Source organism: Aythya ferina (assembly GCF_964211825.1).
Source record: "Aythya ferina genome assembly, chromosome: 24".
Taxonomy (NCBI): Eukaryota; Metazoa; Chordata; class Aves; order Anseriformes; family Anatidae; genus Aythya; species Aythya ferina.
The window spans coordinates 2,858,934-2,882,926 of NC_140322.1; the positions used below are offsets into that span (position 1 = coordinate 2,858,934).

The 23,993-nt window shown below is 49.0% G+C and overlaps 4 protein-coding genes and 1 long non-coding RNA gene across 23 annotated transcripts; 2 read left to right on the top strand and 3 right to left on the bottom strand.

Moving 5' to 3' along the window:
* Nucleotides 1-1,910: 1,910 nt before the first annotated feature.
* On the bottom strand, nucleotides 1,911-6,584 carry LOC311423351 (uncharacterized protein). Of its 8 annotated transcripts, none has more exons than XM_084497254.1 (5): nucleotides 4,216-6,584; nucleotides 3,874-3,930; nucleotides 3,282-3,656; nucleotides 3,118-3,214; nucleotides 1,911-2,403 (listed from the first exon to the last, which is right to left on the bottom strand). In XM_084497254.1, exons 1-5 carry the CDS (start codon nucleotides 4,339-4,341, stop codon nucleotides 2,132-2,134), a joined length of 927 nt encoding a protein of 308 aa, XP_084353380.1. In that variant the 5' UTR covers nucleotides 4,342-6,584; the 3' UTR covers nucleotides 1,911-2,131. The 8 variants fall into 8 exon arrangements, with proteins under 8 accessions (XP_084353380.1, XP_084353381.1, XP_084353383.1 ...); XM_084497257.1 differs by having other exon boundaries at nucleotides 2,152-2,344; XM_084497255.1 differs by having other exon boundaries at nucleotides 1,911-2,344; nucleotides 3,118-3,656.
* Nucleotides 6,585-6,718: 134 nt separating this feature from the next.
* MEAF6 (MYST/Esa1 associated factor 6) lies at nucleotides 6,719-14,067 on the bottom strand. 12 transcript variants are annotated; one of them, XR_014685675.1, is made up of 8 exons: nucleotides 13,909-14,067; nucleotides 13,636-13,751; nucleotides 13,459-13,546; nucleotides 13,035-13,080; nucleotides 11,979-12,168; nucleotides 8,719-8,776; nucleotides 8,051-8,084; nucleotides 6,719-7,576 (listed from the first exon to the last, which is right to left on the bottom strand). XR_014685675.1 is itself a non-coding variant. In XM_084497270.1 (8 exons), the coding sequence occupies exons 1-8, from the start codon at nucleotides 14,002-14,004 to the stop codon at nucleotides 7,568-7,570; spliced, it is 609 nt and encodes a 202-aa protein (XP_084353396.1). In that variant the 5' UTR covers nucleotides 14,005-14,067; the 3' UTR covers nucleotides 6,719-7,567. The 12 variants fall into 12 exon arrangements, 3 of the variants coding, with proteins under 3 accessions (XP_084353396.1, XP_084353397.1, XP_084353398.1); XR_014685680.1 differs by having other exon boundaries at nucleotides 13,308-13,546; XR_014685681.1 differs by lacking the exon at nucleotides 8,719-8,776 and adding an exon at nucleotides 8,880-8,909 and having other exon boundaries at nucleotides 13,308-13,546.
* A 194-nt stretch (nucleotides 14,068-14,261) lies between these two features.
* LOC311423192 lies at nucleotides 14,262-16,799 on the top strand. The gene is made up of 2 exons (XR_014685599.1): nucleotides 14,262-14,798; nucleotides 15,121-16,799. It is a non-coding gene; the product is annotated as an uncharacterized lncRNA (long non-coding RNA).
* SNIP1 (Smad nuclear interacting protein 1) lies at nucleotides 16,258-19,865 on the bottom strand. Its single transcript, XM_084496878.1, has 4 exons — nucleotides 19,641-19,865; nucleotides 19,455-19,551; nucleotides 18,517-19,106; nucleotides 16,258-17,852 (listed from the first exon to the last, which is right to left on the bottom strand). Exons 1-4 carry the CDS (start codon nucleotides 19,829-19,831, stop codon nucleotides 17,588-17,590), a joined length of 1,143 nt encoding a protein of 380 aa, XP_084353004.1. The 5' UTR covers nucleotides 19,832-19,865; the 3' UTR covers nucleotides 16,258-17,587.
* Nucleotides 19,866-20,065: 200 nt separating this feature from the next.
* On the top strand, nucleotides 20,066-23,802 carry DNALI1 (dynein axonemal light intermediate chain 1). Its single transcript, XM_084497265.1, has 6 exons — nucleotides 20,066-20,169; nucleotides 20,259-20,398; nucleotides 20,491-20,660; nucleotides 21,454-21,632; nucleotides 21,906-22,070; nucleotides 23,457-23,802. The coding sequence occupies exons 1-6, from the start codon at nucleotides 20,089-20,091 to the stop codon at nucleotides 23,484-23,486; spliced, it is 765 nt and encodes a 254-aa protein (XP_084353391.1). The 5' UTR covers nucleotides 20,066-20,088; the 3' UTR covers nucleotides 23,487-23,802.
* The last annotated feature ends 191 nt before the right edge of the window (nucleotides 23,803-23,993 follow it).

The window sequence follows — 23,993 nt, forward strand, 5'->3', positions numbered from 1 at the left end:
TTGAGCAATAGGTCAGGAGGATTTGCATGGCGCAGGGGCCCTGGGGAAAGGTTTCCCAGCTCCTGCTCAGCCGGCGAAGGCGCTGCGAGGACTGCTGGGGAGGGAGCGCTGTGCGAGCGGGGCTGCTGCCAGCTGGTTTTGCTCCTGCCCCTGGCAGAGGCAGGGAGCTGCTCTCCGCATGGGGCTGGCAGGGGATTTCCAGCACAGCCCCAATCGGTGGCGACGTGCCACGGGTTTGCCTGCTCTGCCTTCAGCCCCAAGGACGAGCTGGGGACCCGTGTGCTGGGAGCTCCTGCACCTGTGGAAGCTGCCCTGGTGCTGAGACCCCAGGATGAGCAGGTTGGGAGCAGCCCGTGACCCAGCTGGGGAAGGACACATCTGTCCTGGGGCTTGCTGCTGACCACAGGGCTGTGGCCAAGCTGCTTTCCCCATCTGTGCAGGGTTCCCCAGGGGCTTGCAGATTTCTTTCAGCGCTGCTCAAAGTGCTCAGAGTGACTGCAGGATGGTCAGTAACATCTCTGGGCAGGTGGAGCTCTGATTTTGTGCCTATTTGCAGTGGGTACTGGTAACCCAGGAGGTGAAACACTCGAGAAGGGGCAGTGCCTGAGAATTGACTGTTTCTCAATATTTTGTTGCTTTTCCAGCCCAGAAAGAGGATGAGGGAGAGGCAGGGTCTGCTGCACCCACGTTTGCAGGTGCTGGCCCTGGGAGCTGCATGAAGCGACCAAGCAAACGCGTGGTCTTTGCCCAGGGATCCTTCCTTCCAGTGGCTGCAGCTTTGATCCCCGTGGAGGCGGCTGCTTTGGGGCTGGCGTCGTGCGGCAGCAGAGCCCCAGGCGTGGCTGGTTTGCAGGGCCCCACTGCTGCTGGTGTTTCTGAGAAGCGTGGGGCCATCCCACCTGAGGCAGGGTGCAGGAGCCAGGTCAGCGCAGGCTGAGTCAGGCTGCAGCTATGTGCATTGCATCAGGCCCCTGGGTGCAGGGCGCTGCATGGGCACGTCGGGAGGAGCGAGTCCTGCTCGCTGCTGTCCCCGACACCCCGGGGGGAGCAGGGGCTGCAGGGGGGCCGTGCAGTGGATCCTGGAGGCTTCCCAGAACCCTGGGCCCGGTGCAGGATCAGGCTCGTGGCAGCCACCGCACAGCACTGCGTTAATTCACGAGCAGCAGCAAACAAATCTGCCTGGTGCTGGCACCGAAAGCAGCATGGAAATACTCCCGAAAAAGCCTCGGTGCTGGAGGCCAGGTCTCGTGGCTGCAGGACGGAGACAAGCAGGGTCATACGCTCGCTGGCTGACCTTCAGAGGGGAGCCAAGGCAGAGCTCTGAGCTCGGGCCAGGTAAACTCCAGCCCACAGCAAGCAGCAGCTGGAGAGAAAACAGATCAAAGATTTTTTTTCTTTGTCTTTCTTTCTTTTTTTTTTTTTTTTTCCTGGCCCATCTCAGGGAATTGCACCCCCCCTTTATCTGGGTATTGTTGGGGGCTGTTAAATGCCAAGGGTGGCAGCCGGTGCTGTGCCTGCCGGGAAGAGCTGAGCACGTGGGGCTGGAGACGCAGCACGAGCAGTGGGAACCTCCACGGAAGGAGTTTGCCCATCTCCTGGCAAGGAGCGGCTGGTTTGCATAGCCTTCTCAGCAGGCAGGATTATCTCGGCGGCAGGAAGCGCCGCTGCCACATGCTCCTTTGAGCACCACGAGCCCGGCTACGAAATTGCCCTGAGCACTTCCGTGAGTGAATCACGGCGGCGGCACACGCGGGTCCCATCCTGGCACCGGCGCCACGTGTTGGAGCTGCGCCGTGCTTCGGGGGGCACCTGGAGCAGGGACCCTCTGCCAGCAGCAGGGCCTTTGCTGCGGGGTGTTGGTGGGGGTGCTGAGAGCCATCCTTGCCTGGTAGAGTCAAAAAACTGAGTAATTGGGACAAAGCAGGAGGCTGCTGCCTTTATTTTATAGGGGCAGAAGAGAGGCTGGGGGGGAGCAGTGGGGTTCCTCTCCCCTGTCTCAGGCTGAAGGGGTGGAGGTGGATTGGCATCGGTGCAGCTCAGCAGCACTCAGGATTGAGCCCTGCAGTGCCCTGTCCCACCCCAATATCTCATCTCACCCCAAGAAGCTCGTCCCACCCCTGGGCTGAGCCCCTCAGCCCCTCCCTAGGCGCTGGGTCCCTTCCAGCAGGGCCCCGGCTGGGTTGCAACACGCATGGGGGATGCTGACGGAGCCGCTGGATTTGTCCAAGGAGGAAGTAAACGGGGCAGTGCTGGGCTTTTGCAATCCCTCTGTTGCTCCAGCATCTTCAGCGTGTGAAAGGCGCCGGTGGGGGCTTTTGGAGATCGGTCTCCTTGTTCCTGGAGGCTTCCAGTGAGTTGCAACAGGAAAGGGAGACACTCTGAGCTGGGCTCCCTGGGGAGCACCTACCCCATCCGCAGTCACATTCAGCAGGCAGCCATGGATGTGGGAACAGTGGGGACGTGCCCTGAGGCAGAGCAGGAGGCAGTGCCCGGCCTGGGGTGGTGCTCAGCGCCCAGTTTCCTTGCTGGTGCTGGCTGCGGTGGGTGCAGCAGGAGCCGTATGTGGCCAGGGCACTGTCCTGTCCCCAAGGCACCATCCCGATACCGGGTGGGGAGCAGCCTCCTGGCATTTCCATGTCTTTGGGAAATGGCTGCAGTTCTGCTAAATGGGCAGGGCAGGGTAGGGCTGGTCAGGGCCTGGCTGGCACCACGTGTTGTGGGGTGGAGGCTGATGCCATGGGATACATACAGGGATATGGGAACCCGAGGGGACGGCGCTGTCCTGGCTCTGCTGGGGTGCCTGGGCAGGGCCCTCAGTGCTGAGCAGACCCCGAAGGTATTCAGCTACTGCTTGTCACAGACCCCTGGCCCCAAAAAGCTGCCTGGGAATAGGATGGGCCCTCAGGGCTGCTCCATCCACTGCTGTCCTTTAACAGAGCACAAGGGTGAGCTGGTGCTGTGGGAACACTGAGCCAGGCTCCCAGCGGTGCCCAGCCACCAGTGCAGGGACTGGGAGCAGCACAGGGGTTACTGAGGGTGTCAGGGTGGCAGCCACGCTGTGGGGGCTTTGTTCTTCCCCAAAACACCATCTCCATCACCTGGAGTCCCCACTCATACCTGCTGGGCCCTCTCCCTCGCTCCCGCTGGCGTTTGGCTCCTCCACATCTCCGGGCACCTCGGGGCTGTCCCCACGGTCCCACGGCAGCTCCTGCAGCTGGGACAGGGCACGAATGGCTGGGCGGTGCCCGGGGACCAGGGGACCCCCCCTGGGGGACACTCACCCGCTGGCGAAGACCTTGCTGCTCCCTCAGCAGCTCCAGGAACCGGCTGCTCCACAGCAGTTTCTCAGCCCCCAGCTCGGTGCAGAGGAAGCGGACGTCGGCCTCCAGCGCCTCCAGCCTGCCCAGCGCGGCCTCGCTGGCCTCACGCAGCCGCTGCAGCTCCACCACTGCCCTGACACCACAGCTCTGCTCCACCAGGGCCCACCGTGCCCCATCCAGCACCAGGGACTCTCCTGCCCACCCCAGACATTTCCTCAGGGTCCCACCTGTGCTCTCGGGCTCCAGTGCAGCAGTAGAGGCCCTGTCTTCCTCATCATCATCCTCCTCGCTCCTCTCGCTGCTGTTTTCCAGCCTCAGCAGCAGCACCGAGCCGAGCTGAAAGCCCCCAGGGACAGCAGGGAGTGACACAGCCGTGGGCAGCTGAGCCCCACAGCCGTCAGCACCGACCCTGAGTGGGGAGCCCCATCGTGCCATGCCCCCCAGGGACCACCACCACCACCAGAGAGCCACCTGACAGACCGTGGCACCAGAACCAGAAGGCTGAGGTCTCACCGCAGCACCTGCAGGTACTGGGGCACAACTGGGGATTTACCTCCTCCGTGAACTGGAAGGCGAAGTCCCAGCAGCTCTTGTAGCAGATCAGCAGGTACTGGAGGGAGAGGACAGCGGGTTCAAACCCACCTCGGGCAGGGCAGATCCTGGAGCAGGGAGCAAAGGCCCCACATCCCCAGGGCTCTAAACCATATGGCACTGAGAACCAGCACCTCCTGCCTCAAGGACGAGGGAATGGTCCCACAGCGATGCTGCTGGATGGGACAGAGACCCCCAGCAGCACCAAAAACACAGTCCCCCAACCCAAATGGGTGCTTTAATCCCACAGGATGGGCCCTGTGCCCTGGTCCCACAGCGTGTTTGGAGCCCCCATGGTACTGACCCACGCCAGCCTCCAGAGCCACCGCAGCCCCTCGAGAGCTGTCCTGGAGAGCAACAGGAGCCACCAGCACCCAGCGCCCAGGAGCTGCCTCCACCACAGCACCGGCGGGCTGCGCCGCTTCCCCATGGGGACCCTGTGGACCTGGAGAGGGAGAGGGGACGTGCTGTAGCCCCAGGAGCTGCTGCCTCACTCACCTGCCATGCACCACGCACCGATGGGACACGTGGTGGCAGTGCTACATGTCAGCACCAGGCTCTGCTCGCCCAGTGCCAGGCTCACAAAAAAGAAGGGCGAGCACCAGGGGGGGCCTGCTCCCCACGGCTCTGCCCACTTACCCGGCAAAGCAGCCCAGCCCAGCACGGTGCTGCAGGCAGGAGGCTGCCAGGAGAGCTCAGCTGCGCCCTGCAAGCAAGCAGAGCATGGCCATGGGGCTGCTGCTCCTCCTGCCTGGTTGTAGCCTCTCGGCTGCTTGCTTGGGATCGATAAATGCCTGCCTAATCCTCTTGGTGACAAGGCTGCGCAGGGGATTAGCGTTTCTCCTGCTCTACCTTCAGTTGCCATAAGGACAGCTGCTGCTTGGCCACCCCGCACTTACTCTGTTCAGGATTCATCTTCAGCAAGCAAAGGACTTGAGACTTTGTTTAACTATTTTCAGCTTTCATTAGCATTCAGGTAAGAGCCTGTGCAGCTCTCTGACTCCAACTTCAAGGCAAGTCATTGGCTATCCTGGGAATCTTTAGTCCCCCAGGCTGGTTAAGAAGAAAAATAGAAGGCTTCAGAAAATAAAATAGAAGGTTTAGGCACAACTGCCAGAGTCAGACTTCAGGCTCTCCCTCCCACCGCTTTGTGGGTGACAGAGCTCATGTCCCCAGTGCTCAGAGGCCCTGTTACATTGGCACCACAGCTGCAGAGTTGTCACAAGCAGTTCTTGCTCCAGGACAAGCAAATCTGCTCCCTCTGCTGGAGTAGACCCAGTGGACACTGCAGCCTTTTGATCTCAGATTTTGTGGCAGCCAAAGAGCTGCTGCCCATCAGCAGGACACAGGAGGGACGAGCTGCCTATCAGCAGATATGGGTTCCTTTAACTACAAACAAAGCATTTCCCTTGTAGCCTACTAGCCCTGCCAGCTCCTCAGGGCTGCTAGCATTACAGCCTGTCCTAATGAGCAGTGGCTGTCCCCTTGTCCCCTTCCTTTAGGGACAAGCACTGCTGGGGGGCTGCAGAGGCTGCATTTTCACCTCATCCCTGCAGCACCGATACGTACCCCAGGGAAAGCAGAGCTGATTGACACTCTGCTGTATAAAGTGCTCGTACATCCAGGTCTCCAAGCTACGTGAGCCCTTTTGCTGTTTCTCTGCAGGGAAATGTTCTGGACAAAAACAGCTTGCCTTGAGGTCAAAGAGGTGGAGCAAGGAACCTCTTGAGTTCAGGCCCTCTTATAAGCCTCGCCTTGGAACAGCAGTATCAGTGTGAGAAAAGCATTTTTTGTACCAAGGCCAAGGAGTCAGAAACCATCAGATAAGTCGTCTTTTTCCTGTAACTACAGAAAAGCAACGCCTTTTAGGAGTTTTTAGCATTTCCTACATCTTTCATCCCACTGTATATAACCTCTTAAGAGGAACTTAAAATACAAAAAAGTAGGACAGCTTTGCTGCTCTCCCATTAAGCCATTACATCCCAACATTTCCCTACAGATCAGCAGCTGCCAGCCTGTCAGGCGTGCCAGCCACTTGCTCTGCTGTGGGATATGGCAGCTCCCACCATGAACAGAGACAGAGCTCCCTCAACCACTGAACCAGAAAACAAACCAGGGAGAACTTTGCTCCTCTGCATTTACCTTCACCCTCAGGTGCTTCTCTGACGGGGTGGTTGCATGTAGGAGTTAAAGCTCTTGCCACTAACAGCAAGGAGCTGCAGGACACAAGATACCAGGAAAGCTGAGAGATAACAGAGCAAAATTAACACCCAGCTGTAACGAGTGCACATGCAAGTACACAGGGGACTGGAAAGCAAGCGCCCCAACTTTGTGCACAGTACTTTCTCCATTGGCAATGTTTAAGCAAACAAAGGCATTAGAGCACAGGTAACTGGTAATATATCATCTTGAGAAAGCACAGCCTACTTCAACAACAACACTTGTATCTTGACTTGGCTGCTGTGAAAAGCACCTACCATTCATCCCGCCGTGTATTTTTTCAGTGGCAATTAAAACTGCTCATCCCTTATCTGTGGGCATTCTTCCAATAGCAGCAAGAACTGACTTTAATCCAAGTCCTACCTTAAAGCAGGATTAGTTGAACACAGTCAGAGATTAGCGCCTGGCAATCCTTTCAAGTATTCAATGTTACATCTACTGCAGGAAAGAAAGCACAAGGGATACCTCCAGAGGGTCATGAGACAAGGAACGGCTACTATGTAAAAATGGAAGAACTCCAGCAAAGTCCTCACAATCAGATGGAGAATAAGAAGCACTAGGAGTCAAAATTTGGACTGAACAAAACATGAGAAGAGAGACAAATGTATTTTTATTGTTTATGTACAAATGACAGAAGTTTGTATTAAAAAGAGAATCCACCCAACCTCAAAGATAGCAAAGAGCAAGTTGGCTTTGAGCTCCTGCCTTCCCTGCATCTAAAAGCAGTGTGTAAACTTTAGGGGGTGTGTAAAGTTTAGGGGATGGTGTTCAAAATAAAAGTTAGAGAAAATGGTTAGCCACCTTGTTCTCTGCTTGCGTAAGAATCAAACTGAGATGTTGCACAAAATGAATTACCTTCCTCTCTACATGGATTAAAACAAACAAACCAAAAGCCAATTTATTAACTACACACTTTGGTTGAAAACAAAACAAAAACAACCAAAAAATTCCCCATCTACAAGCAAAAAACAAAACAAAACAAAACATAAACAACAACAAAAAAAAAACAACACATGAAGCTAAGTATCAGTAACAAAAGTAGTATAAGTCTTACAACATGGATGGGACAAACTGAATCATACCCCAATTCCAGCAGAAAAGAAAATGCCTCTCCATGGTTTTACGGATGACAGGGGGGGCAGCAGCAAGATCAGCCAATTGTAGGAAGTTCCCAACTGAGCTGGAAGCACAGAATAGTCAGGAATTCAAGACTACTACTACTACACCTTTGTCTTCCTGTAAGTCAGGTGATTTAAAAATGATGCAAAGTACATGGTCCAAGACTTTCTCCCCCAATCTGAGTTCTTTAGAGTGAACCACTCCCTTCTGCATACACTTGGCCAGAGAGCTGCCATCGTGCTCATTCAGTCGACTGGCATTTTTCTTGGTGGGGATTCATGTAGACCTAAATCCCAGAAGCTTCATCACTGATGAGTCTAGTAGTCCTGCAGAGAAAGGAAAAGACAGGCACATTCAGACCTTTCTACTTCCAACTCTGCTTGCAGAGCTGGGATTCTTAGTTTCCTCTCATTTCTACATACCATTAGCTGAAGGCAAAACAGAAAAGAGATTTAATTTTTCTCGTAGCTGAACATTTAAAAGAGAGAACCCTTCAAAACCTTAGTTCAAGAACGCATCAACCAAAACCAGGTGCTTTTAATGCTGCACTTCATGACAAGACAGAAGGACGCAAACCAGCTGTTTTCACAAGAGGTGCATGTGACTTAATTGTGACCTAGCTTCATAACAAGCCTGCCTGCACTTATTTACTGTTAAATCCACGAGACAACGATTACTTCATAATAAGAAAAACAACATCCTAAATTACAGCAGAAGGAGGCTTTTTATGATTAGGGATCAGTCAGCCACTCAAGTCTATGGATGAGCAATGAAAACAATGACAGAGCACTGATACTTACGGCTCTTGGCTTTTTGTTTAACTTGAGATCAATCCTGTGGTTGGAAAGATAAGAGAAATGTCCATTTCAATACATTAAACAAACACTAGAGTTCAAAGAACCAGCTACTGCATATGGCACAGGCTACAACAAAGACTATTTGGTTAATTCAATCCACATTCTCAATTCGGCTGAGCCAAATCACTGTCCCAATATTACTGGACAAAAGAGCAGCAAAGAGAGGGAGAGTGGATTCTTTATTCTTTGCCAAAATGCATATTCCGTTCCATTCAAAAAAAGAGTTAATAAAAGGTTCATAATAAAAAGTCACAGGGAAGTTACGCAGCATAAAGAAATAAGGTTAAATACGCATGCTCTATGTTAATTTGTTAGATGTGTAACTATGCCATAGGTAATTATTCAGACATAGTGGTAATGGTTATTTACTTTGAATAGAGATAGGAGTTTAAGATGACAGGAATTACAGGAGTCAAAGGTACTGAGTTTATTACATTTTCCAGAAAGAAATATCCAAGTCTACACTAAACTCCTTAAGAAGCAAAGCCAGAAGAATCAGTTTTTAAACTAAGTTTTAAAGTTAAAAAGTTTATCTATTTAAAAATGAAACAGAGAGGTAAAGAAGAGTGAAGTTAATTTAATTTTGCTGAAGTTATTAAATAAAATGTTACCTCCATCACGCTTTTCTGTTTTTAAAAAAAACTTCCCAGCCTAACCTAATATACATACCTACAATTAAACAGATAAACTATGGGTTAGAAAGGTCTCAAAAGGCACATTGGTGTCTACACACTAACAACACAGCACAAGTACTAATTCAAGTCAAACTTACTCAAAGTCATAATCAAACATGCCAGACGGGCTGAGGGGCAGCATTTGAAAGGAAGAAAGCAATAGAAATTAATATACTAATGAATTAAATAAATTAGTTGATTAGCCACCCTAGCGAGATTACTAAAAAAAAAAATAAAGAAAAAAATAAAGCCAGTGTTCAAATGCCATAAAGTTCTTAAGATATCTTAAACAGAATTGGGCACAAAAAGCACTCCAGATTTGACAATCCAGAGTCCCCCTCCCCAATTGGATTTCTGGGAAAAAAGAGGTGTTAAAACAGAGGCAGAGTAGTTTTATGGAGGGAATATTATGTGCTGAAAAAGGAAACTATCAGGTACTTAAGAGTGCGCGCTAGCTCACAGGCAAAGAAAAAAAAACTGATTTGCTTGCAAAAACAAACAAATGGGTGGTCAGAAAGCAGTGGCTTTGTCTAGATTACTAAGCAAAGCAAAGCTTGTTCAGGCAGAGAGGTGGCGACAACCATAAAATTATGTGTCCAACTATGCATTCAAATGTTCTCAAAATGCACACACATCCACACATCCTCTTACACTCACTTCCTTTAGAGAGCTAAAAAGATAACACGGTGAATTGGCCGAATCTAATTACAGTTTGGTTACATTCCCACCCCACGTCTCAGCATTCACCCTGACACCACAGTACAACTCTAAAAGCAGTTCTGTCCCAGAGCTAATAGCTGTATTGGTCAGAGAGGACTCATCATCAACTCATCTGTAACTTAGAAGCTTCTCAGCATCAAATTTCTACGAGGTTGCAGTATTGTTTACTCCTGAAACACTTTGTAGCCAGGAAAATTGCTCACCACAGAAAATAATCATCTTGGCCTTTTGTGGTCTGAGGGAAGAGAGGACAGCTTTAACAGAAACACTTCCATCTGATTCCCTCTTTTAACTGCTAGAAATTTAACCGTCTGTTCATGGGAGTTCTGCCCAGTCTGAATCCAACTTTCCCCACTGCTCTTGATGGCGATTAAATTAGAAAAACCTAAGCTATGCAAGTGGAGTCGGTACACCTCCAGGGTGTCTGTTCCCAGCACTGTCTAATTCTTTAGGAACAGGTGAGCAGAACTCAGGTGTATGCTGGCAAATGAAAGAGCTTCTGAACAAGACCTGCCATAAAAAGGTTGGGACTGGTCTTTGTTTTGTTAAAACCTAGATATACTTGAAAATTGTTTCGTCTCTTCTGCTGGAATTTAGGGGATAGTCATTAACAGCAATCACAATTTTAACAGAGTTTGTGCTACAGACAAATTGAATTATCTTCATCATCTGTCTATGCTAAGCATTACAGAATAGTCAACTACTAATTGCAAAAACCTTTCCGTAATTTAGATGTGACTGATGTATCTCTTAGGATGATAAGAAGTGCCATACCAGATCAGACCAGGGCTCCTCATGTCCAATATTCTGTCTCCGACAGTAGCCAGTACGAGCTGCTTCAGTGGAAGGAATGCAGAAGAAACCCCAAAGCAACACAACCTTTCAGTAGGGCAGTTTCTTCCTAACTCTTGGCACTAAAGTTTGGGTTATGTAACGGAGCAAAAGAATTTATATTATTTACGGCATTTGCACTGGACCCCACTGTATCTGCAGTGGATTGGTTTGTTGTCCATGTAAGTGGTTAGCAGAATATAATCATAAAAATTTGTTTGAAATAGCAATTTTCTTATGCTGTACTTCAGTTCTACACGTTGTTTCTCTGAACTGGTTTATAAATGTAGCTTCTTGTGTTACTGCTGACCTTCTTTCCAATTATCTACAGCCAAATAAAGACCTCTGAACTGCTTTTGATTCCTAGCTCATAAGGAACCAAAGAGGACTTCCAATACTTGAGGATGTTTGCCTGATTAAGACTGCTGTAGGAGGAGAATCCTGATCTAAGAATTAAAGGTATGCTAATAAAGAAAAAGTAGTTAAATGGTATTCAAGCACTATACCTACCTCCATATCTCCCAGATATTCCCCCAGCAATCCTTGGGAATCTTTACCACTTTCCTTTAAAACACTTCTCTTGCAATTCTGTGGGAAGGTCCCTCAAAGAGGGAAATCCATCCATACACAATGCGAGCAAGCTCAAGGGTAGCAACACTTAACTTTTTTAAAAACACTTTTACTTAATTATTAAAAGCTTCTTTGCTTCTAATAATCTTTAGGTATGAGTTCCAGCAATCATTTCCAGAGAAGCGCAGCTCTGCAGTTACATCTCTGTCTCTTCTTTCCAAAAACATGAATTTCCACAGACTTCCCCCCTCCAAGGGCACAGCACTATCGTGCTCCAGAGAAATCTAAGGGCTGTACCAAAGGGGTTCTGAGGCACGATAAGAGGCAGGGTATGTTGGCCCTGGGAGACCAGCACTATAAAGCAGTTAGATTATTTCTGATTTCTGAGCCATCAGCCTACGCTGCATCATGCCTTACAGGGCAGAACTGGTCATCTAAATTCAACCATAAAGACTTCAAGAAATGTGTTTCGCATGAATTTCAGGCCAGTTTAATAACACTCTGAGGTTTAAAAAGCTTGAGTAAGCAACTCGTACATGTCATAATCAAAAACCCTCAGCATGGGACATGGCAACAGGAAAGGTTTGGAGTGGAAATTGTAGCAAAGATACTGAGATTGTCCACGATCCCCAAAACATTTTTTTTTTTCATATTCCTTCCAAGAAAGCACTGACATTCCTATCTTCCTTGGATCTAGAGAAATCAAGCACAGGAAGCCAGGAATGTAATCTTCCTCTACTGGAGGGAAAACACGTTTATTCTCCTTGACAGAGAAAAGAATTGGTGAGGCCTTGTCAAAGGCAGAGCTGTACCAGAGCTGCAATTAGTACCCTGTGCTGACTGCTCGTGTAGCTACCTCAGCATTTTCTCCTCCTTGACACAATGGGTGCAATGGGATCCTGATGAACACTACGTGGTGCACACAACTTAAAAACAAGAGGAATTACCAAAACAAATGACCCGAGCTGTTCATTACTCTAACAAGTTACTAGTTAGCTCTTTTCACATATTAAAGTCTATTCAACAACAGCTAACCATTCACAAGGCATTCCTAGAAGGCTGCTGGTATCACTAACCTGTGTCGATTTTTGTTCTTCCGTTTTTTGTGGCTGCTATGGTGGCTCCCAGAAGTGGAGGAAGCAGCTTTCTGGGGTTTCACCCCCTGCACGGATCCATCCAGCTCTTCAGCATCTTCCTGGTTGGGCTCGTTCTCCTGATTGTGAAAGTCTGGAGAAGTGTCACTCTCTGTCCCACTGCCTGGCTCCCCTAAAGTGGGACAAACACAGAAGAACCCAGTGGTTACCTCCCCACAGCTCACATCCCAGGCAGCTCCTGTGCAGCCCCGCACAGGTGTCAAACATCCAGCAATAATACACAAGGCGGCAGAAGTATACTGAGCCTTAGGCCACGAGATAAATAAAAGAACCTGAAAAAACATTCTGAAGTACAAGCTACCTCGCCAGTGACTGAAGCATGCTAAAATTGCATCTGATTTGCTATTAATTACATAAATATATATTAAAAAAAAAAAAAAATCCCACAAGTGAACGTAAGTAGCAAATATTCTCAAAACAAATAGGGGAAGAAGTATGACAATTAAAATTTCTAGTACCAAGCACTGGAAATGCAGCACTGCTTCTTCATCAGCACATAACACGTAAGTTACAGTGGCAGCAAGACTACCTCAGGAGGGAAGGCCTAAACATTGAGAGCTCACAAGTAGTTTCTGAAAGTGGAGCTCTCAGCTCCTTCTATAATCACTTGCAAGTGACTGAAAGACACACAAACAGAAATGGATTGCTTCAGTCCTTCTAGCCTTTTTCTCCACAGAGCACCAAATCCATATAAATATATTTTATGCACAGAAAACCCTTACCAAACATACAAGTTCGCTCAGGAAATCAAGCTCAACTTTACTCCTGTTTCTCACAGTGTCTCTGTTGAATTTACTTGAATTTGAGCACTCAGGAGCTGGCCTGGGCGGACCAGCCACAGACCTCTGAAGGGAAGAGCTCCAGGGGGGCAGTGAGTGGGGCAGGGATCCAGAGAACTGAAGGCAGAGCTCAGTTGCGGGGAGAAGCTTAGCTCTTTCCAATTCTGCCAGTTCAGAGAGAAATGAAGAGGTGACTTACGCTTCTCAATGAGCTGGTCTTGAACTCCAGCTAATGCACTGACCGCCTAGAAAATTGAAAGGGACGTTAATGACAGCAGTAACTCACTCTCCACTTTTCAAACACTCAAGAACCACGGCAAATTGCCTTACAGAGAAAGAGGCATCAGGCCTTTGCTTTAAAGAACTTGCAACCAAGCACCAGCGTGGCACAGCAGAAACGAGTTAGGAGCAAAAAGAAGATGAGAATGGCAACAACAAGTGCACAGCATGGGTGGTTGTCAGCTGTGGTTACCTTTTACTTCTCCAGGAGCTAGGAAAAGGGTTTCTGAAAGAGACTGCAAGGTGGGGATGAAGATGCTGGGGACGGGGAGGCAGAGGAGATTATACAGAAGGGTGGTCCCACAGCAGTGACCACCACAGGATCCGCCAGGACCAACACTCACCGCCGCCGAGGTGACCGAGGACTTGCTGAAGAGCCTCTCGGCCTCCTTGAACTTGCGGTTCCTCCGGTCGTTTTTGCTGTTGGAATTCCTATAAAAAAAAAGAAACCCAAACTTCGTGGAGGGGGGAGAGCCCGGCGGGGCGGGACAGGACAAGACAGGGACCGGTGCGGGACTCACTTCTGGTTGGTGAGGTAGCGGTCCCAGCCGCGGATGATGTTGCCGTACATCTGCGTGTCCTCCAGGTAGCTGCCCTCGAAGGCGTAGATCTGCCGCTCCAGATTTGCCAGCGTCTCCTGCCGGGCACAGCGCGGGGCATGGAGCAGGCCCCGGCCCCCCACCGCGGCCTAGGCCCCGCCGCCCGCCTCCAGCCCCGCGGCCTAGGCCCGGCCCGGTGTCCCCCGGTCCCCCCCTCTCGATTCCCGGCCCCGGGCCCCGTTCCTGCCGCCTCACCGCCAGCTCCTGCTTGCGTTTCACCAGCTCGGCGAGCTCCCGCCGGGTGTCGGGGATCTGCGGGGGGCCGCCGGCCTTGGCGTGCAGCGCGGCCATGGCGGCCTGCGGCGGGCGGGCGGTGGCGGGGACGGAGCCTGCGGTGCCCGCTTGGTGCCGCCGGGGGCAGCGCTGAGCCCGGCCGAGGCCACCGCGGATCCGCCCCGGTTCCAACTCCCGGCCCCCAGCCCCCGGTCCGCCTCCGGGGCCGGCTTCGGTCCCGGCCCCGCTGGTTCCGAAGGGGAAAAAAAAGCGAAAAGAGCACCCCCCCCCCGCCCGGTGTCGGTCCCTGCCCCACACCGCGGGTAACGTTTGGGGTTTTCGTTTAGGTAATGTTCGGGTTTTAGTTTAGGTAATGATCGGGTTTTCGTTTAAAAGAGGCTTCGTGAGGGTTTGCTGCACGCAAACGTGCGGGAAGGGGGCCGGTGCTGCGCGCCGTGCTGCTGGGATGGGGCAGGGACAGGCAGGTGAAAGCCCTTGACTGAGGGGTTTTCCCCTTTACTGAGGGAAAAACGATAATCACAGAGTACAGACGTCTGCACAGAGCAGCTTGAACGGCCTTTCGGGGAGTTCTCAAAGGTTTGGTGCCACTCAGTGGAAATGTACAATGCTCGACCCGATTCTTTGCAGCAGCTTGTTTGAAACCACATGAGCATTCATCAGTGGATGCAGACACATCCTGTCCACGACAAGCTGAAATCACAGAGGAAGGGTATGGAGAAAGCACAAAATTGATCCTCAACTTTCCTCCTCAGTCTACAGAGACCCCCAGCCAGCATGCCCGTGCATCAGCTGCGTAACATCCCTCAGCAATCTTCAGCGTGCAGCTGTGTGTAAACAGGCTGAGAACCCAGGTATCTTCAGAACCTAAATAAGGAATTTTTACACTGAAAATAAGGCAATAAAATATGAGACCTGGCATTCAAATGCTACACCATTTGTAAAAGAGGGTTATTTTTGTGTTCATTGCCACTTGGTACGCTGCAGCTCCTTGAATCCCATCATAAGCAGCCTGTTTTCCCCAAAATAAAGCCAATTAATAAAAACAATACAGCAAAAATCAAGAACATGGGTGTGCTATCATAACATATTCAGGTTTGTAAACATTAATTTGTAAAATAGATGCAGTAAGTTGTAGAGTATTTGGGGATTTCACTCGTCTCTTTTTTTTTCCAGCCCAAGGACTGCACAGGACTTAAGCCTGAAACCAGCCAAAGCCATTTCCTAGCTAGGTATGAAAGGATCACAAGTGGCAACCCCATAGGGTCATGTAAAAAAAATGAACCAATCTGAAAAAGTAAAAAAAAAAAAAAAAAAAAATCATTTAGGCAAGACAGTATCATTGCTCTTCTGTCTCAGCTGTAAGGATTCCATCTTTGTGACTTCCTTTTGTGAAGAAATAACCCCAAGTAGATCATCTCAACATGTTCTAGAAGTAGCCAAGGATACTTTGTACCAAACTTTTTTTTAATTGGGTTCAAGCTTCTACTAAACTACATCAGTTTATTTAAATGCTCTGAAATAAGCGTGACTTGATGGGCTGGTTTGCCCTTTCGTGCTACTGATATCCCTGGCTTAAACCACAGCTGTTTCCTAGCATGAGCCTGTCTGCATCCAAGGGCAAGCAGCCCGGACACGGCACTAAGCTACCTGCTGCACACTCAGCTCAGAAAGGTCTGAGCAAAGAAAAGTGATACCAACCCTTACCGTCCTCCAGCCTCACAGCATCTGAAGCACACAAATCATGCAAACTTTTCTTTTTAAAACTTCATGTTCTTAATATGGAAACGAATGCTTTGATAGCATGGCACAAAAGACACACAGGTACCAGACCGCAATTGCTGTGGGTGCTGCAGGGTCAGATCAGAGGTGCAGGGGAAGTAGCAGTCGTTGGTAGTGTGCCCATGGTGTGTGCAGTCTGACAGAGCAAACACACACACCGTGATTCTTCAGGGTATTGACACCTTGGTTCTTCAGTGTATTGACACAGGACCCATAACTGAGGCAGCTGCAACCTTACCAGTCCTGAGGTAACATGGCATCATCTATTCAGTCCTGCTTTTACTTAAAGATAATGCTTAAATAAAAAAAAAATAATAATAAAAAAATAAATGCATGAGTGACAGTGGAATGATATTCGTTAATTCTACACTTTACAGCTGCTGAACCACTTCGTTGAACGTCACAGCTGCGATGATTTATACCTTCAGCATCTCTCTCAGCTTTCCAGGCTTGTCAAAAAATATAATGCACCTATTTCAAAGAATATAAAGGAGAAGAGGGACACTAGAAAAATCTTATAACTAAAAGGAATTAGGGCTAAATTTACAAATTCTTTATTTAAAAACCCCTGGAGTATATATAAAGGAGATCCTCCTAGTCAAAACTCATTCTGCCTACTGCTTGAAAACCTACACCAATGCCCCATATTTACACCATCAATGTTCTAGCCTGTGTATACAGTGTGCAGCCCCTGCATACACCAAGTATATACACAGCACGTAGGGATAGCATGTGTGACCACAGAACAAACATCCAGGCAAATTAGTAAAACAGTGTGAAAACATTACATTTCTTACATCGTAAAGCAAACCATGGGAAGTAGACATCCAAAAATATGCAAGATGCAAGTACTTGCAGTAAGTAGAATCTGTTCTTCTCTTCCTAAAGTATTGTTTTAATTTACAGGGGGGAAGAAGAATATTTTAAACAAATGGCGGTTTAACTTCTTATATAAAAAAAACTTAAATAGTGCAAACTGGTTGAAACGTGCCGCCACGTGACAGGTACTCTATGTAATACAAACAAAACCAAGAAGTTCCTCACAGGGCAGTGGTGCTGTCGGAGGTAAAGGCCCTACCTTTAGAACTAGATATTCAACACCCAGTAACAGTTTCAGCATCCTTTGCTGCAACACGTGCTGGGCATGCACTGACTTGTGCCTCAGCCCTCCCAAATCAAGTTATCGTAACTTAAAATTTTAGGAAGCGCTTCCTTTAGTTTCCATTTACCTGATAATTTCCAGGTAGTAGTCTGGTAAAATGCCCATGGCTGAAAGTTATCATAACGCAGTCTAACTACCCAAAACATACAGATACAAGGGGAGCTTTGCAACACTTCTGCCTTTTTAGTAGGAAGGCTGGTAAATTGTCCCGTCTAGAACTAACCTGGCAAGAAATTTGGCAAACTCTACCAAACAAGACATGTTACAAAGTGTATTGGGTCACCTTCTAACTAAGATCTCAGTTAAGTAGCATTGTCAAAGGGTTATGACAAAACAGGTAATAAAAATAGTTTTAAATACACTGTGTTTGACATCATTTTCTAAAAGAGGAGAGTCTTTTAGCATTCGCTGATTATTTCCAGCATCACAACATTCACATCCAGGTGCTCTTTTTGCTTGTCAGGGGAAAAAAAAGGAAAAAGGAAATACAAAGCTGGATTTCCTGATATGCAGAACTATCAAAGATGAATAATCAGCGAAGTCCCCCAAAATAAAGCATAACAACTGATCAGCAACAGAAGGACTTTAAGGCAATAAGAGGCATCAGTGCTTTGATGCTCCCATGTTTACATCCCAATGTATGTTCTCTTGAAAAAGTTTCTCTCCCCTGCTCCCGCCCCCCAGTTTCCTCCTCATCTGTTAACTGTCAGACTCTTCCTCCTTCTCCTCCTCCTCATCATCGTCCTTTGTGTTGGCCTCAGATTTGTCTGAAGATTCATGGAGGAGAACGTACTCCCTGCTGCTGAACCCGAACTTCAGCACATCCTTTTCTTTCAGTTCATAGTAACGCTGAGGTTCAATCCGCTGGTTGTTGAGGAACGTGCCGTTGCCAGAGCCGAGGTCGATGATGTACGGCCTGACCCTCCGGCCGATCGTTCCGTCGGCACGAGTGTACTCCACAAGCCTGGTGAGACAAAAAACACCATTTCTATCAAAGCAGAGAAACAGAAAATCCCCTACTCCACACGCAGACGGATTTTGGAGCACATCATCCCCAGTGCAGTTCAGCATCAACTGTATTTCAGAGATCTGAACAAGTAAAATGTGAAAAATGAGAGAGGGGATGAGAACTGGAAAATCCCCGAAACATTCCAACAGGCATCACCTCCCGTAACTCACTGTGATCTAACGCAGTAATTCCTAACACACAACAGATGGCTCTTCCTTAAGAGAGCAACTCTGTCTTCTGAAGCACGCGACCCCTGCTGCTTCAAAAGCAGCTCAGCAGTCTTTGTTGTGAAAACCCAAACGCAAACCTCTCCTTGAAACGCTTTTACTGCCAATTACACCTGCTACTTATTCCAGCTTGGATGTACGCGCAGTTCTGTGCTTAACCCTGCTGGGTTATTTGTCTTAGTAAAAGGCTGCTTGTGGTTAAATGAGAGGAATCGCAAATATTTTGATTACTGCTAGGATGACATGCAGCAGTCATAAAAAAAAGAAGCAATTTACAATAAACACACACTTATAAACCATGCGTTAACTACTTTTTTTTCCCCGTTTATTTTATTTTTCACAAATTACTAAATAACCCCGTCGCACCAGCAGGCAGGCAGAGGAATACTCACCGGTACTGGAACACAGCGTGCTGCTTTGAGCAGGAGGGGTGGTCGATGGGGATATCTGCAATCCTGCGGTGCCTGCCCAGCAGGTAAGCGCTCTGCCTGTGGATGTACATGACCGGGAGGAACTCGTCGTTTTTAAAAGGGTAGAGGCGCCACCGCTTCTTCGGGATCCGAGCCTCGGGGGGCTCGCTGTACTTGATCACAACCCCTCTGAAGGTGTTGGTGTCCTCCAGAAGGGCCCCAGACAGTTCAAAGCTCGGTTTTTCTTTCTTTACAGCAGCTTTGTCTTTTTGTTTGTTATCAGACTGCCCGAGTTCTGGATTCTGGTCAACACCGCTCCCTTCGTTGTTTTGCCGGTGCTCTCGCCTTCTCTCGTTATAAAATTCTCTTTCTGCTTGCTGCTCACGTATGTTCTGAGCATCCCTCTCTCGCTCATGGCCTCGACCTCCAGGCCTTTCACTGGGATTTTTCCTTCTGTCTGCGTGATCTCTGTGTCTGTCTCTGTCACCACTTCTGTCTCGCCTGTGTTCCTGCTCTGACGAGTATTTCTGCTTTCGCTCCTCATTTCCTCTACGAGGATGTTCATCTCGCTCCTGTAGGGAAGGATTGCTTAGGGTGAGATACTAAGAATTAGAACAAAGATGCTGAAAGTTACTTTGGCAAAAGTGACCGAGGCTGGGCTCACAAGCAGGCAGGAACACTGAACTACTTACAGCAACACTTGAAGCGCAGAGCAGTGAGACGTTACCCTATGAGACTTTTTATTCCCAAGGCATTTTACAAGGATTTCAGGAAGAAAACTGCCGGACCAGAAGCCGGTTTCCGGACCTCCCCCAGCCGAGCCTCTTGGAAGCCGCAGGAGGAGCCCGGCGGGCCGAACCGAGCCGCGGACAGCGCCCGGCACCGTGCCCGCCCGTTAATCCGTTAACGCCTCCATTTACCTGCTTCACCTTCACCGCGCCGTGGTGCGGGCTGCGGCTCCGCCTGCCGCGCGGGGACCTGCTCCGGCGGCCGGCCCGGCTCCGCCGCTTGGGCGACCTTTAAGGGAAGGAGAGGAGGAGCCGTGAGAGGCAGGAACCGGGCCGGGCACAACGCCGGGCCCGCAGCCACCGGCCGGGCCTGCCTACCTGCTGCTGCCCCCGCGGCCTCCCCGCCGCTCGTCGGTCGGCGGCGACTGGCTGCCCCCCCGCGCCGAGCGGGACGCGGAGCGCCGCGGGCTGCGCTTCTCGGCCTTCACCGTCACCTCCCCGCCGCGCCGCCGCTGCTCGGCCCGGTGCTGCCGCTCGGGCCGCCGCCGCTGCTCCGCCGCCTCCTCCATGGCGCCGCCGCCGGCCGCCACCGCCGGAAGTGGGCTCCGCTTCCGGCCCTGCCCCGGAGTACTTCCGCCGGGGCGTCCGGTTGCTCCGCGCGGCGCATGCGCCTTAGGGAAAAGCGCGAGGCGGGGTCTCCATAGCAACAGCGCAGCCTCCAGGGCGGTGGCGCTGTCTCCATAGCAACAGCGCCGCTCCCCCCATAGCAACAGCGCCGTTTCCGTAGCAACAAGGGCGCCGCCGCCACAGCAAGAAGGGCGCCGCCATGATCCCGCCGCCGGACTCACTGCTGCGCTACGAGCCGCCGATGCTGGTCAGCCGCCGCACCGAGAAGCGCTCCCCGGAGGTGAGCGGGGCCCGGGGGCACGGCCGAGGCCTGATGGAGCTGCCCGAGGCCCGTCCCGGCCCCACAGCGCTCTGTCTCCCCCCGCACAGGCCCGCCCGCTGAAGGGGACCCCGCAGACGCCGCCTCAGTCCGGCCCCGTCCCGCAGCCCCGGCCCCGTCCCGCCGCTTCCGCGGCCGCCGCCGAGGGCAGGCAGCCCCAGGAGCTGCTGAACGCCATCCTGCCGCCGCGGTGAGACCGGGGGGGGAGCCGCCGAGATGGCCCCGCTGGGCCTCCCGGCGGTCCCCATCCATCAGCCGCCTTCCCGCTGCTTTTGGGTGCAGGGAGTGGGAGGAGGACAAGCAGCTGTGGGTGCAGCAGGTGTCCAGCGTGCCCAGCACCCGCCTGGACGTCGTGCAACTCCAGGAGCAGCTGGACCTGAGGCTGCAGCAGCGGCAGGCGCGGGAGACCGGCATCTGCCCCGTGCGCAGGGAGCTCTACTCGCAGTGCTTCGGTCAGTACCGGCGGGCACAAAAACACCGCTCCTCTCCCTCTGCCTCAGTCCCTGTCTGCCACACTGCTGCTCTTGCCAGGTTTCACACAGCCTTGAACCCCACAAGAGGGGATACCAGGCTGTGGTTGCCTTTCCCTGCCCCTCAGCAGTGCTCTGCAGCTGCTGTGTGACTCTTACACTCCCAGCCCATGCTGGGAGCTCTTATAGATGTAGCATTTTAAGTGTCCCATTATTCACAAAGCTGCCACAAAAATGACTTGTTTTAACACTAATCTTACATATATGTAAAAAAAGCAAAGAGGCTTAATATTGTCTTAGTTGTTCATAACCCCACCTGTTAATTTAAACTAACCTAAAACACAGCTTTACTCTTTAATACTCTAATATCCTCTGCAAAACTCTTGAATACTTTTACTTCTCTGATGACGTGGAACTGATCATCCAAATGCCAGATGAGCAGAATTCTTCTGGAGGCTCTCGCCTCTTCTGACAATTGCATAAAATCATTACAAGTATTAAGGGTTTTGCTATTATGATTTCCCTGGGACAGAAACACGTGTTACCAGAGTTTCTATACACCACACTGCTTCATGTCAATGGATTTATTTGCTTGCACCTCGTGCTGTAGCTGTAAAGTAACAAAATCAAAATTATGACCGTCTCCCATAAACCAATGTTGCTCTTGTGGTGCAAAGAATAGGTAGAAACCAAGAACTTCTGGACCCTGTGCATCTCCAGCATTCCCAGATAAATGCCAGGTAGTTACTCAGTAATTTGTACCTTTTCTTTAAAGATGAGTTGATCCGTGAAATTACAATTAACTGTGCAGAGCGAGGGCTACTGCTGCTTCGAGTCAGAGATGAAATCCAAATGACAATTGCTGCTTACCAGACGCTGTATGAGAGCAGCACCGCGTTTGGCATGCGGAAGGCACTGCAAGCCGAGCAAGGCAAACATGACATGGAAAAAAGAGTAAGTTGGTCTGTTAAACCAATAATAGTTTTCTGCATGTGATAATGGCATGAGAATATTTTTATATAAAAATAAATTATTTCTACTTCCACTGGGTGGCAGTAAAGATCATCAAAATATTTATCTTGCTGCTTCCTTAAGGCTTAATTGCATTTCATAAGCTATTATACCTGTAGCATTTTAAAGACTGTACAACATAGCGTAAAGTTGAGAAATCAAATTAAAATTGTCTGTTAACAAACAAAACTTGAGAGATCTGTATTATTTTCTAAGATTGCAGAGCTAGAAGAGGAAAAGCGGGAGCTGGAAAGACAGGTGAACGAACAGAAAGCTAAATGTGAGGCTATTGAAAAACGTGAAAACGAAAGGCGGCAGATAGAGGAAAAGAAACACACCGAAGAGGTTCAGTTCCTGAAGCGAACGAATCAACAGCTGAAGGTTAGTAAAGAAACGCAACTCTAAATAGCAATGGTAAACTTTGGCATTTTTAGTTAGGAAGACGTAAAACAAACTTTCTCCTTCCTGTTTATAGTAGTTACATTTATGATGCACTTGTATTAATGTCCCACTTTCTTTAAATTCTTGATGAAGTGGGAAGATTGCAAGGATTTATTGTACTTGAGCCTTCTTAATGGAACTCTTTAGCAGCAGAGTTGAAGTGTGCTGGCAGTGCCATCACATTTTCTTGGAACTTCCTATCTCCATCTAAAATAGAAGCTACAGACAATGCAAACCAAAACCTAGGGAGGGCAAGCCCGTATTACTGGCTGGATTTCTAGGCCTCTAAATATCTGTTATGTCACATTTGAAGTGTAGCTACTATATTATAGGTAAAAGCACTCTTCTATTCACTTGTTGCTTGCTAACATGCTCTCATGGAAAACACTGAAGCAATTTGTCCCATGCGGATTTGACTGGATCACTGAAATTGTTTTGGATCTGACAGGAGTGATTTTGTGCATGCTACTTTAATGAAAAGAGGTTCTGTTAATTACTTTGTGTTTGGCAGGAACCGTAAACAACTGTAAATGTTTCTGGCTAGAGCTAAAATACTTCCTTTACACCCAGCTGCTTTCCTTATCTCCACTATCCCTAGTTTTCCTTTCTAAACCATTAACATCCTCAGGCCATCTTGAAGTATTTTAGGGCACGAAATAGAGTAACTGTTAGAGCAAATGTGTGCTGCCACCGGACCCATGTTTCTTCCTTTAAGTACAAGTATTTGAACAGCTGTGTATATACCACTGTTGTAGTTTATTTTTATGGCAGCTCTAGGAAGAGGACAAGCTAGGAGTCCTGGAAGCTTCAAACATTACACGCTCCCTAAGCACGGGTAGCACTCTGATCAATCTCTTTAACTGGGCGTCAAGTTGTCTCAGTAACTGAAAAACTTGCTGTTCCCAGCTACTTTTGTCCCAGAGTCAGTTTGTGTTCCAAACCCTAGAGAGCCAAATATTTAATTTAGCTAACATAGTCCAGCCTGAAATCAGAGAATTCAGACCACTGTTTCAACAGCTTTTATTCAATTTCCTCTTCAATGCTTTACATTATAAAATGAGCCTTTCATTGTATGGAACCAAGGCCAGCTCTTTTCTTCTCAGAATGCAAAAAGTGTGTATGCCAAGAATGAAAAGCTAATTTATAAAACATGTAGTAAGGAATGGAATAGCTAGGGAAAAACCCTGGCCTGTTTCTCTTGAAGTATTGCAGCATCCCTCAGCTCCTCGCTTTGAATATCTAACAGACAATTTATCACTTTTCATCAACGGGGTTTTATTTTTTAGATTGAATTTAATTTGACTTACTGTCTTATTTGTTTTTCAGGCTCAACTTGAAAGCATCATTGCAAAGTAGATTTTAGTTTGGTGTCCTCCATGCAGCGCTCAAAAGAGCTGTCAGAGCAAGAAGTTCGCAATTAGCGACAAAGATCTGTCTTCAAAAAACAATACTCAATTTTCACTTACCGGTAACTGAAAGCAGTGTAATTGCATTATTTGTCCCTTTTTCTCTTCAAGGAGTTGAAATTCAAAAGCTTCACTAGTTACTGTGCCCTTTTTCAGTACCATCTCAGCATGTAGCTCCTTGAATAGTGAACATGCCTGGGACTCACTTGTTGGTAATATGCTAATGACCTTCAAAGCAATAAACTAATAAATGCTTTTACAAACAAGCATCTCTGTAATGTTATTACTCTGAAAATGTTGCAGAAAACTTTGAAATCCTATATGACGTGTCTACAACTAATGTGTCACATTCATTATTAATCAATTTTCAGATATCTCCTGGACGGAAGTGGTTTGGTGGGTATTTCCCCAAGTATGTGTAATTTGGTGTTCACTGTCCATCAAAATCCCTTTTCAG